This window comes from Carcharodon carcharias, chromosome 30 (genome assembly GCF_017639515.1).
Source record: "Carcharodon carcharias isolate sCarCar2 chromosome 30, sCarCar2.pri, whole genome shotgun sequence".
NCBI classification, from domain to species: Eukaryota; Metazoa; Chordata; class Chondrichthyes; order Lamniformes; family Lamnidae; genus Carcharodon; species Carcharodon carcharias.
In genome coordinates this window covers 9026067-9039383 of record NC_054496.1, presented here as the reverse complement: position 1 = coordinate 9039383, position 13317 = coordinate 9026067, and the positions used below count along the sequence as shown (strand labels likewise).

At 43.7% G+C, this 13317-nt stretch overlaps 1 protein-coding gene across 1 annotated transcript in view; it reads right to left on the bottom strand.

The window, feature by feature from the left end:
* Window positions 1-12926, bottom strand: part of LOC121271409 (ras GTPase-activating protein nGAP-like) — a 126978-nt gene extending 114052 nt beyond the window's left edge. Inside the window, exon 1 of the mRNA XM_041177399.1 lies at window positions 12386-12926. Within this exon, the coding sequence (XP_041033333.1) occupies window positions 12386-12908 (523 nt within the window). The 5' untranslated portion in view covers window positions 12909-12926. The remainder of the gene's footprint in view (window positions 1-12385) is intronic.
* Window positions 12927-13317: the final 391 nt, after the last annotated feature.

Below are 13317 nucleotides of genomic sequence, written 5' to 3'. Positions count from 1 at the left end.
GACCCAGCGACAGTGAAGGAACGGCCGATATATTTCCAAGTCAGGATGGTGAGTGACTTGGAGGGGAACTTCCAGTTGGTGGTGTTCCCATGTGTCTGCTGCCCTTGACCTTCTGATGGTAGAGGTTGTGGGTTTGCAAGGTGCTGTCTAGGGAGGCTGGGTGAGTTCCTGCAATGCACCTTGTAGATGGTACACATATCTTCAATATTTGGATTTTACCCTCTGTAGTAATAGTAGGTTAAACCATTTCTTACTGTTATGGGGATCATGTGACTGTATAGACCAATCAGCCCTTGGGATGGGAATCTTAGGGGCGGAGCTTTCTAGCCTTGGTCTTGGAACAAGCATGTAGCCTCATCCTGGCATCTGTAAATGATGTTTACTGTTTCTTACAAGAAACTCATCCGGCACTCCAAAGTTTATTACAACTGGCGACGAGGATAAATATCACCAACACAGCACCTCCACCTCGCGACTGTGGGTATTCCGATATTTTAAGGGAAGAAAGAAAGGAAGTTTACTCAGCAGCAAAGCCTTTCTTTGGCAGAATTGACCCATATGATTCATCCTTTAAGGACTGGGGTCAATACATTGAGCGATTAGGTTTCTACTTTGTAGCTAATGAAATAACGGCAGAGGAGAAACAGAGGGACAGAGAGCAATTCTGCCAAGTGTCTGAGGGAGCAAAACCTATAATCTAATCTGTAGCCTGACAGCTCCGAACGCACCAAATTCCAGATCCTTCACCAAGTTAGTTGACCTCGTGAAAGGACATTTTCAGCCTAAACCATCGATGATCATGCAAAGATTCAAGTTTAACTCTCGAGTAAGGGCCCCCAGTGAGTTGATCGTAATGTACATCGCAAAGTTAAAACAGTTAACGGAGCACTGTGACTTCGGTGATACTTCAAACGACAGGTTCCAGATTGTTTGGTTTGCGGTATAAATGATGACACCATTCAGCGCCGCTTGATCACAGAAGTTGCGAAAGGCCTGAACCGCGCCCTGGAGATAGCACTAGCGGTGGAGAGCACTGAGAGGGACTCGCAGGCTCTGCAGAGTATGCAACATGGCATCACTCTGCAGTTACAGTGGGAACCTGCTGCTGGGCATGGCACAAAGATCAGGGAGGCTACTGCAAAGCGGGACACACTCCCTAGCACTAGAAAAATAAAAAGAAATACTGAAAGCAGCTCACCAGTAACCCAGAAGTTAAAGTGTTACCAATGTGGAGAAATCATGCACCCGAAGTCTGTAGATTTAAAGAGGCAGGATGCCAGTACTTACAAAAAAAAGGGCAGGTTGTTAAACAGTGCAGGACTAGATCAAGACAGCCATTCAGACAGTGAGTCAAGTTAAATGAAGTGCACAATATAGATGAGTTAGAAGTTACTGAGCCTGACTTTTATTCCCTACACAATCTGAAGGCCAGGAAAACTGAACCAATCACTGTTACACTTCAAATAAATGGAAAGCCTCTGCTCATGGAGGCAGACACAGGAGCATGGACCACAGTGGTGGGAGAATACATCTACAAATACCTCAGAGAAGGTACCCAGCCATTGAGTTTGGAGAAAACCGCTGCTCAGTTAAAAACCTATGCAGGAGAAGCCATAGAGGTGAAAGGCATCACCTCTGTACCTGTATCATACAGACAAACAGACAGCTCAGCTGCCTGTAATTGTTGTAACTGGAGGAGGACCTAACCTCCTGGGCTGCGATTGGTTGAAAGAAAATCAAACTAAACTGGTCAGAATTTTTTCAGGTCAGGACAGGATTCCAGAGTTGCTGATGCAGAGTACAGCAGAGTATTTCGAGGTGAGTTGGGGAAAATCAAAGGTCTACAAGCTAAAATATATGTGGACTCTGAAGCAACACCCCAGTTTTTTAAGACAAGGCCTGTGCCTTACACTTTAAAGGAAAAGATGTCGTTTGGAGAGCTCCCTGGATGACAAAGGAGATAGAATTAAGTTAATGAAGAAAAAGTGTGCTTACAACAGGTGTCAGGTAGCAAATACAATTGAGAATCAAGCTGAATACAGAAGGTTCAGAAGGGATATGGAAAAGCAAATACAAGAAGCAAAGACGGATTATGAGAAAAGACTGGCAGTTAACATAAAAGAAAATCCCAAAGTATTCTATAAGCACATCAATAGTAAAATGGTGGTAAAAGGAGGAGCAGGGCCAATTAGGAAGCAAAAAGGGGATTTACACACAGAGGCAAGAGGTAAGGCTGAGAAGCTAAATGAATACTTTGCATCTGTCTTTACCTATGAGGTACAAACTGCCCAGAGCAAGGTGACAGAGGAGAAAACTCAATCACTAGAAGGTTTTAAAATTGATAAGGAGGAGGTATAGGATAAGCTTAAAGTTGATAAGGCACCGGGACTGGATGAGATGCATCCAAGAATATTGAAGGAAGAGAGAATGGAAATTGCAGAGGCACTGGCAATAATATTTCAATGTTCCCTGGATTCGGGGGAGGTGCCGGAGGACTGGAGAATTGCAAACATTACACTCTTGTTCAAAAAAGGTTGTAAAGCTCTGCCCTGCAATTACAGACCAGTCAGTTTAACTTTGGTGGTGGGGAAACTTCTATAAACAATTACTTGGGATAGAATTAATAGGCATATGGAAAAATGTGGATTGATTTGGAAGAGTCAGCATGGATTTGTTAAATGAAAATCATGTCTAACTAACTTGCTGGAGTTTTTTGAAGAAGTAGCAGAGGTGGTTGATTAGGGCAAGGCCGTTGAGGTGGTGCATATAGACTTCAAAAAGGCATTCAATACAATGGCACACGACAGACTTTGAGGAAGGTTATAGGTCATGGAATAAAAGGGGCAGTTGCAATGTGGATACAAAATTGGCTGAGGGATAGGATACAGAGAGTAATGGTTAAAGTGTATTTTTCAGGCTGGAAGAAGGTTTGTATTCCCCAGGGGTCAGTATTGGGACTCTTGCTTTTCCTGATATATATAAATGATTTAGATCTTGGTATGCAGGGGACAATTTCAAAGTTTGCGGACGCCACAAAACTTGGGAGAATTGTAAACTGTGAGGAGGTCAGTGTAGAACTTCAGAAGGACATTAACACATTGGTGGGGTGGGCAGATAGGCGACAGATGAAGTTCAATGTGGAGAAGTGTGAGGTGATACACTTTGGCACAAAGAACATGGAGAGACAGTATAAAATAAAGGATACTATTCTGAAGGGTGTGCAGGAGCAGAGAGACCTGGGTGCATATGTATATATGTCACTAAAGGTGGCAGGACAGGTAGAGAGAGCTGTTTCTAAAGCACACAGTATTCTATGCTTCATTAATAGAGGCATACAGTACAAGAGTAGGGAGGTTTTGATGAACTTATATAAGACACTGGTTAGACTTCAGCTGGATTATTGTGTACAGTCCTGGGCGCCACACTATAGGAAGGATGCGAATGCATTAGAGAGAGTGCAGAAGTGGTTTACGAGAATGGTTCCAGGGATGAGATAGTTCAGTTATGAGGATAGATTGGAGAAGTTTGGATTGTTTTCCTTGGAGAGGAGAAGGCTAAGAGGAGACTTGATAGAAGTTTTCAAAATCATGAGGGGCCTGGACAGAGTAGATAGGGAGAAACTGTTCCTGCTCGTAAACAGATTGAGAACCAGAGGGCACAGCTTTAAAGTGTTTTGCAAAAGAAACAAATGCGAGGTGAGAAAAAACTTTTTCACACAGTTAGGGTTGCCTTAAGTTATTGTGTCAGAGACTGGTACTGATTTCACCAGCACTGAATTCCAAAGGTTCAGAACAGCACCGTGACATCCCTCGTCCAATGAGTTAGCAGAAAGAGTACAAACCTTTAAAAATGGCATGAAGAAACTAACAGAGGGAACATTAGAAACGCAAATTTCAAGATTCCTGTTCAGCTATCACACAACTCCACTGGTTTAACACCTTCAGAACTGTTAATGAAGTGCCGACTTCATACAAGATTGAGCCTTGTATCACTAATTTATAGGGGAAGGCGGAGAGAAACCAGGGTAGTCAGAAAGTGAATCATGATATTGACAGTAAAGGTCGAGAGTTTACTGGGGGAGAGACAGTTTTGGTATGAAATTTTGCAACTGGGCTGAGATAGGTCCCTGGTACAATTGTCTCTGAAACAGGAGCTTTATCTTATCAGGTAGAAGCAGAAAACAGGATTATTAAGAAACATGTGGATCGTCTCAGGAGTCAAGAAACACTCCAAGAAGCAGTTAATCCACCTGAAATCAAAGTCGAAACTTCGAGCCATGAGGTGCCAGATCGACAAAGAATAGACATACCAGATGTCTCTGTTGAAGTAAATAGTTCTGAACTGCCATTGTCCCCGATGCTGCAGTTCCTGTGCAAGTCAATCCAATGGAAGAACCTCCAGTTGTTGAATTGCGCTGCTGTACCCCAATCTGAAAACCTCCTCAAAGATTAAAGTTATAATGGCATGAACTGTGTATAATATGGGTTAAGATGTTTTTTGTACATAGGGGCGTAAAACAAAATTAAATGGGGGGAAATGTAGTGATTGTAAGTTAAACCATTTCTTACTGTTATGGGGATCACATGACTGTATAGACCAATCAGCCCTTGAGATGGGAATCTTAGGGGCGGAGCTTTCTAGCCTTGGTCTTGGAACAAGCATGTAGCCTTCTCTGGAGTCTGTAAATGAAGTTTACTGTTTCTTACAAGAAACTCATCCAGCAATCTGAATGTTCTTAATTCCTTCAATCCTGGCCTTAAGGGACTCCTATATTTTAAATGCTCCACCATTGGTGGACTTAGCTTTAGCTAGCTAGACCCTGCAAATTCTGGATTTGCCTACATAAACCTTTTTTTGCCTCTCTAGCTCTCTGCCCACCCCCACCACCAACCTTAAAGATGCTCCTTAAAGCCTCCTTTGACCAGTCCTAATATCTGTTGATACAGTTCAGCCCATCTGACAATGCTCCTGTGAAGCGCCTTGGGATGATTTGCCACAGTAAAGGCGCTATATAAATGCAAATTGTTGGAAAGTCAGATATCTGGTTATACCTCCTATTGAGAGTCAGAATCACGCTTTGATCAAGTGGTCACAGTCTACGCTCACACAGGAAGTGTGACCATTTGACAGGGCGGAGCGAGTAAGAGTTTACTCTTAACTCCAGCTCCCTGATCATTGTTCTGTATCTTGGCCATGCGCAGCTACAGGGTGAAAAAAAACCTAGCTTTAATTCAAAATCAGGATTGAATTTTCCTGTAGCTCAAACATGAATAGCATGGCAAAGTGGGCACTTAAAAGTACAGAAAGACTCGAAAAAGAACGCCAGCTAACTCAAATTTAACAAGTCGACTTCATTTCATTTTTGTAACCACAAAAATGTGGTGGTTTCATGTCACTGGAGCCTTCATTGGTTGTGTTAAATAGTCTTCATGTAACTCAAGCTCCTCCCTAATAAAGCGCAAATATTTGTATTTTCATTAGCCAAATGTCAGCATTGACAAGCGGTATGTTCGGCGTAGCTTTGTGGCTAAGTGTTAACAGTGTACAGTGAAACCAGACAGCTCTTGTCTCACGTCGTAGGCACAGATGTTGTGTTAAAAATATATTTAGAAGCCAATTATCATGATGAAACAATCAAAGTTCTTAGGGGGTTTGACAGGGTAGATGCTGAGAGAGGCTGTTTTCCCTGGCTGCAGGGTCTAGAACGAGGCCACCACAGTCTCAGGATAAAAGGTCGGCCATTTAGAACTGAGGTGGGGAGGAATTTCTTCACTCAGGAGGTAGCGAACCTCTGTAATTCTCTAACTCAGGGAGCTGTGGAGATTCAGTCATTGAGTATATTCAAAAGTGAGATAGATAGATTTTTGGACAGTAAGGCAAATCAAGGAATATGGCAATTGGGCAGGAGCTGAGGTAGAAGATTAGCCTTGACTTTACTGAAGGTTGGAGCAGGCTCAAAGGGCTGTATGGCCTACTCCTGCTCCTACTCCCTATGTTCCTGATGTAATTGCGAAGGATCCTTGATTTGTTTTCTTAAAGAATCCCTCAACATTAGCATTAAATATTACTCATGGTGATGGATGGTAATAATACACAGGGTCAGGAGGAGGCCATTCAGCCCCTCAAGTCTGTTCTGCCATTCAATGAAATCATTACTGGCCTGTATCTTAAACTCCACCTGCTGACCTTGGCTCAGTAACATTCATGCCTAAGAAAACATCTTCCTCTGCGAGCTCATATATATCTCTCTCTCAACCAGGCCTGGGAACCAGTTGAGTGTGATTAAAACAAAAACAAAAACAGCTGGAAAAACTCAGCAGGTCTGGCAGCATCTGCGGAGAGGAAGACAGTTAACGTTTCGAGTCTGTATGATTCTTCATCAGAACTAAAGCAAAATAGAATAGAGGTGTAATATAAGCTGGTTTAAGGGGGGGGGTGGGACAGGTAGAGCTGGATAGAGGGCCAGTGATAGGTGGAGGCAAAGAAGAGATTGCTAAAGATGTCATAGACAAAAGGACAAAGGGGTGTTGACGGTGGTGATATTAGCTAAGGAATGTGCTCATGGTGACATTAAGGGTAGAAAGCAGGACGAGCAAGGTACAGATAGCCCTAGTGGGGGTGGGGTGGGGGGCAAGGGATCGAAATAGGCTAAAAGGTGGAGATAAAACAATGGATGGAAATAAATTTAAAAATATTAGAAATGGGTGGGAAAAAAAACATTTTTTTTAAAATTATTAAGAGTATGATTAAAAACTAGTTTCATTCATCATATTGGCTCAGCCATACTTACAGAGAGGAATGGAAACTACTTTTATCTGCAATGAAATATTAATAGCTTCTCAGAATTCAGAGACCAACATCTTTTCATTTAACTGTAAACATAGGCTTAATGTATGTTGGCTTTGTAGATAGTAAACCATTTGACAAGCAAGCTGATGTATGTTGTACTGATTTTAAGTGAGTGTTACCTTCTGTGAAATGGTGGTGGGTTACAGATCACTCAAGGAGTCCAAGTTTGCTGTGGCAACATACACTTTTACATGCATGTTGTAGTCTGGAGCTATGGATAAACCTTCTTTCTATCACATGGCTGATGAGGAATCCCTCCCACTTTTACCATCTTGACAAGTGTGGGAAGGGTTTGCAAGTTCATGCTCAACCTGTTTAGCCATGATTTGAACATGTCTTTTTTGGCCATCAAGTCCTGGGGTGGGACTTGAACCCAGGGCTTCTAGCTCAGAGTCAGGGATGCTACCCACTGCACCACAAAGGCCCCCAGTCTTCTGTAAAATACCTGCTTTTAATGACATTACGCTGAGGGCGAGTTTCTGCTCTAAGAAACACCTCAAATAGAAATAAATACAGCCCAGTAAGTCCCTGGGATTGGGAAAGATGCAAGTGAACTTTCTGGGGAATATCTGGAATTTAAGCCTGACCCCAGCTCTGCCATGATTCTGCCCTTTTTGGACCAGCCTTGGGATGTACAACTTGTGTTGTGGGCAGATGTATCACTCGACATCACTCTGGTTAAGCCAATGCCCCTTAATGCCACACAACAAAAAATCCATCTCAGCTTTGAGATTTTCAATTGTCCCCTTTCCCCAGCTTTTTTTGGGAGAGGGAGTTCTAGATTTGGAATCATGCAGAAGGAGGGCACTGGCCATATACGAGGTCAGTCGGCAGACAGAACAAGCTCTCTGGGCAGTGACAGACAGCTGGGGCTTGTATGTGGCCGTACCAACACCTGGCAATTCACCCTCCCTTTGAATGGCAGTGCCATTCACAGACAGAGGGATCATAGAAGGCTTTGAGAAAGATTGGCAAGGGACCAAAGTTCATTGCGTAGAGAGTGCCAAGGTTGAAAACAGCAGGAGACAGGATCAAAATATCAAGAAGTAATATTTTAAGAGCAGGTTTCACAAACAATTAGCTTGTGGCTAAAGAGGGATTAGAAAAGTGAGTCATTCCCCAGTATTGAGATTCCTGGAAAGAATAGGGGCAGTTTTGACTTTGGGTTGCAGCTCATAGTGACTAATTTCGAATCTTCTGGGCATCTCCCTGAATTTTGCTGCAATTAAAGTCATCAGGAGTCTGATCCAATACGCTACCACCAAAAAGTCAAAATTAGCCTCAATGGCGCTCATTGATGATGTAATGAGCCTGATATTAAGCATATCAAGGAAGGGCCAATGAGGAAGAGTGTGTAGAATAAAACTTAGTAAAGTTGTTGATGACAGTGGTGGTACTGAATGAGAAGGATAGTAATAGTTGTGATGGAAAGAGGGGGTAGTGGTTGGAGGTGAGAGTAGGACCATCCATCAGCTTTCTCATATAAGCTGCCTGGGAGTGTGGGAAAGCATTTCGGTTGAATGAAATAGTTTGGCATCATAGAGTCGATGAGTTTGTCACTCTGGAGGAAGGAATAATGAAATTTACTACTTGTGGTGCCTCAATCAGTGTCCACTGCACTTGACTTAAAATACATGGGTGCCTGTTGCCTTAGCCACTCTGGAGCTGCCTCAACAAAGGACAGAGTTATGAGTTCAAGTCCCACTTCAGAGACTCAAGCACATTATTCACAATGACACTCCCAGAGGGAGTGCTGCACTGTCAGAGGCTCCACCTTTCAGACGAGACATTAAACTGAGACCTGATCGTAAGTGGATGTAAAAGCACCCATTGCACTAGTCAAAGAAAAGCAGGAGAGATATCCCCAGTGTCCTGGCCAACAGTCATCCCTTAATCACAAAAACACATTATTTGGTCACTATTACATGGCTGTTTGTGGGAACTTGCCGTGTGCAAATTGACATGCATTTCTTACAACAGTGATTATACTTCAAAAGTGCTTCTTTGGCTATAAGCGCTTTGAGATATGCTGAGGCCATGAAAGGTGCTATATAAATGCAAATCTTTCTTTTTTATTAGGACAGACCTGACAAAGCACTGGGAGGTTTCATGACACAGTGAGTGGAAAGGATATCAAATGAAATGTGGTGCAGGGATTATATGGGAAGAACTGTTAGAAGTGGATCTTGGGACCGAACATGTACAGTTCTTGACACAGCAGACAGTGAGTCCAACAAGGCAGTGGGTGGTGGAGAGTAACTGATACTCTCCTGTACAGAAGATGTTATGAGGTGTCATGTGCAGAATGCAGGCAGATAAATCACCAGCTGTCCCATCACATTTCAGACCAGTTAAGTTTAATTGAACTTATCCATCTGCTATTCACATAACACAGACTGAGTGGAGACAAGAGATTCAATTTTCAAACACAGTAAGGTGTTTTCAACAGGAGATTTCTGGAGAAATGTTTCATTCACAGAGCAGAATATTACTTCTCCCCAGAAGTATTTGAGCAACCCCAAGCTTTGTCTCATTTTCAGATTATTTTCCATTCTCATTCTCACCCCCTTCCCCTGCTAACCACCATCTCCCTCTGGTTAGTTTGACCTGCTCCAAAGCTGTACCTGACTCTCCTTCACAGTATGTGAACTTTCTTGGCTATGTCTCTTTTCTTAATCCAACTCATTGCTAAATGAGTAGATTCTAAAGGTCAATGATAATAAATGAAAACATCAGCACATTCTGCCTGGCACTGAAACATGTTCCATTACAACCCCCAAGGTTGTGCTGAATTAGCTGATCTCTCATGGTGTGACAGTTGAGGTATAACAGTTAATCTCAATTTTTCACCACCTAGGAAGATCTTGGTTGTTCCTTTAAAGGCATTGAGGACATTCAGCTCCTCGAGTCTGCTCCACCATTCAATTAGAACAGGTTGATTTTTTCTTAAACAAAAACAGAATTACCTGGAAAAACTCAGCAGGTCTGGCAGCATCGGCGGAGAAGAAAAGAGTTGCCGTTTCGAGTCCTCATGACCCTTCAACAGAGCTAGTTCTGTTGAAGGGTCATGAGGACTCGAAACGTCAACTCTTTTCTTCTCTGCCGATGCTGCCAGACCTGCTGAGTTTTTCCAGGCAATTCTGTTTTTGTTTTGGATTTCCAGCATCCGCAGTTTTTTTTGTTTTTATCTCTGTGATTTTTTCTTAACTCCATTGTCACACCTTTCATCCTTATCTCTTGATCACCAAAACCAAACTCTATTGATCTTAGTTTTGAACGCTTCAATTGTCTCCTGAGCACTAACAGTCTCTCAGGTGAAGGGACCAAAGTTCAGGAACTTCAGCTTTGGTATGAAAATCCAAGGGTGGCTCACTCTCACCTCGCACCTCTAGCTACACAGTTCCATATCCCTCTCTGTTGCAATCTTTCTTGCCTCCATATTTTACTCCTTCTTTACTAAAGCCATTGCTTTTCTCAAGGTGTATCTCTTACTCAGCTCCAATTGTGCTGTCTTCCACACATCTCCAGCTTATATTTTATTTACTTGTTCATGGGATGTGGGTATTGCTGGCTGGCCCAGCATTTATTGCCCACCCCTAATTGTCCCTTGAGCAGGTGGTGGGTGAGCCGCCTTCTTGAACCGCTGCAGTCCATGTGCTGTAGATACACCCACAGCGCTGTCAGGGAGGGAGTACCAGGATTTTGACCCAGCGACAGTGAAGGAACGTCCGATATATTTCCAAGTCAGGATGGTGAGTGGCTTAAAGGGGACTCCCAGGTGGTGGTGTTCCCATGTGTCCGTTGCCCTTGTCAATCTAATTGATAGAGGTCGTGGTTTGGACAGTGCTGTTCAAGGAGCCTTGGCGAGTTGCCGCAGTGCATCTTGTAGATGGTACACGCGCTGCTGCTACAGTGCGTCGGTGGTAGAGGGAGTGAATGTTTAGGGTGGTGGATGGAGCGGCAATCAAGCTGGATGCTGTTGAGCTTCTTGAGTGTTATTGGAGCTGTCAAATAGACAGTATTCCATCGCATTCCTGACTTGTGCCTGGTAGATGGTGCACAGGCTTTGGGCAGTCAGGAGGTGAGTTACCCACCGCGGAGTTCCCACTGAACTTCCTGGTTGTCTAGTCTCACAGAAAAAAAAACAAGACTTGTTGCATTTTCACCCTAACCAATTCCTTCCCATACCTTCAAACTGCGGAACCCTTCACCTCCACTAGTTTTCCCTCCTTCTAAAACTAAACTAGGTGCCAGCTAACCATCAGCCCTCAATTTACCTCATCTGCCCTCCTGTTTTATTCAACTTTATTGGTGCCCTAAATACCGAGAGAGTGCTGCTCTGTCTGAGGCACTGTCCTTCTGATGAGACTTTAAACTGGTGGAAGTAAAAGAAGCCATGGCATTATTTTGAAGAAGAGAAGTTGGGGAGGGGGGGTGGGGGGCCGCGTGGGTTATCCCCAATGTTATGACCAAAGTTCATGCTTCAACCAATACCCACAAAAAAAGCAGATTATCTGGCCATTACCTCATTGCTGTTTGTGGGAGCTTGCTGTGCGCAAATTGGTTGAAGTGTTTCCCACAAGACAACAGTGACTACACCTCAAAAGTGGCTGTAAAGCACTTTAGAGCAGGACACAAAAGCACCATAGTAATGAAAGTTATTTCTTAGACTTTCAAGGGAAGTGATGGTTCCCCTGATAACCCTTAGCAATTTTAGACCTCCAAGTACAAAAGCAAAGTACTGAGGATACTAGGAATCTGAGATAAGAACAAAAAATGCTGGAAAACCTCAGCAGGTCAGGCAACATCTGTGGAGTGAAACGGAGTTAACATTTTAGGTTATGGAAACAGAAAATGCTTGGAAACCTCAGCAGGTCTGGAAGCACCTGTGGAGAGAAAGACAGAGTTAATGTTTCCAGTCCATATGACTTTTCTTCAGAACTCTGAAAAAGAGTCATTCAGACTCAAAACGTTAACTCTGTTTCCCTCTCCGCAGAGGCTGCCAGTCCTGCTGAGTTTTTCCAGCATTTTCTGTTTCCATTTCAGATTTCCAGCATCTGCAGTGTTTTGCTTTTATAGCACTTTAGGAACTCTGATGAAAGGTCATCGGCCTGAAACGTTAACTCTGTTTCTCTCTCCACAGATGCTGCCTGACCTACTGAGCATTTCCAGCATCCTTGGTTCTGATTCCACCTCCTAGTTCAAAAATGCAGTTGTAGGGTGGGGAATGAATTTTTAAAATCCAGACTCTAATTTTTACTGTAAAAATACAACGCTGTCCGTGTTGTATAAAAAGATGGGATCTGTTAACTGGGAGTTTCCTCAGCTATCCTCCGGATTGCCTTACGCCAACCTTCCTCCGAAAATACACCAATGGGTTGGGAGAAAGCACCCCCTCCCTCACCAAGGAAATTCACCCCCATTATGTCAACACCCAGCACCCTGAATGCATCAGCACTGAGCGGAAATTCCCAAAACAAAACAAAAGGTTCAGCACCAACATGAGGCTGTCCACATGTATGACATAGAGATGTACCTTGCTGGGAATGGTCCGATGCTGGCTCCTGGAAAGAACGTTTTCCGGACAGTCGATTAGAAAATGTAGTTAGTAATCTCCGGATCCTCTCAGCCGAGTCTGACTTCACCTTTCTCAGAGTTCCAGGGACTTTTGTGGATTGGGCTGGTTCAGATTGAGTGCGCTGGTAGCTCAATTTCTTGGACAGATTGTCCCTTTTGCCCCGCACAGCTTGACCATCACCATGGGTTGGATGACTCTGGTTGGCACTTTCCCTGTCAGCTGTGCAGTTGTTCCCCTTGATCTTTGGGGAACTTTCCCCTTGAGTGCCCTGCAGAGCAGTCTCAGCGCCTCCAACAGCCTCCTTCAAGTCCCCTTCCTCTGGGGCCTCCCTCTCTGAAGCTGCCTCCTGCTCTTCCTCTTCATCCTTCCTAGCATTCAACTTGGACCCTGTGAACCACTTGTAAGCCTTCAACGGGTTGTCCCCCGTCTGTTTCTCAGGAGAATCTGCCGCAGCTGAGGCTGAATTCTCCTCCACATTCATCGCTAAGCAACTGGGCAAGGAAAGCCAACTCCGTTGATCGTATCTGGTGATCCTCTGGCTGAAAGGAACCTGTCACGTGTCGCTCAGTCCCCGCTGAACTCAACTCAGCAATACGTGCTCGACTTTCTTTTGTGTGTATGTGTTTTTCTAAAGGTGACGTTATGATACGTCTGTAGAAAAGGAAGTAGAGGAGGGCACTATAGCAGGAAGATTGCTGAGCGCACTCAGCTACACTAAAGGAGACTGCAAACCACAAGGTCAGATGGAAGGAGATAAAGAGGATTGTTTTCTTTCAAAAAAGTTCAACAGCTGCCCTTCCCTCCAAAAGGGGACAGAGCAATATCCCTCGTGAAACTCCTCAAACATGAGGAATGATTTGATGACATTAGTAAAACTTTCCTAGTCATAA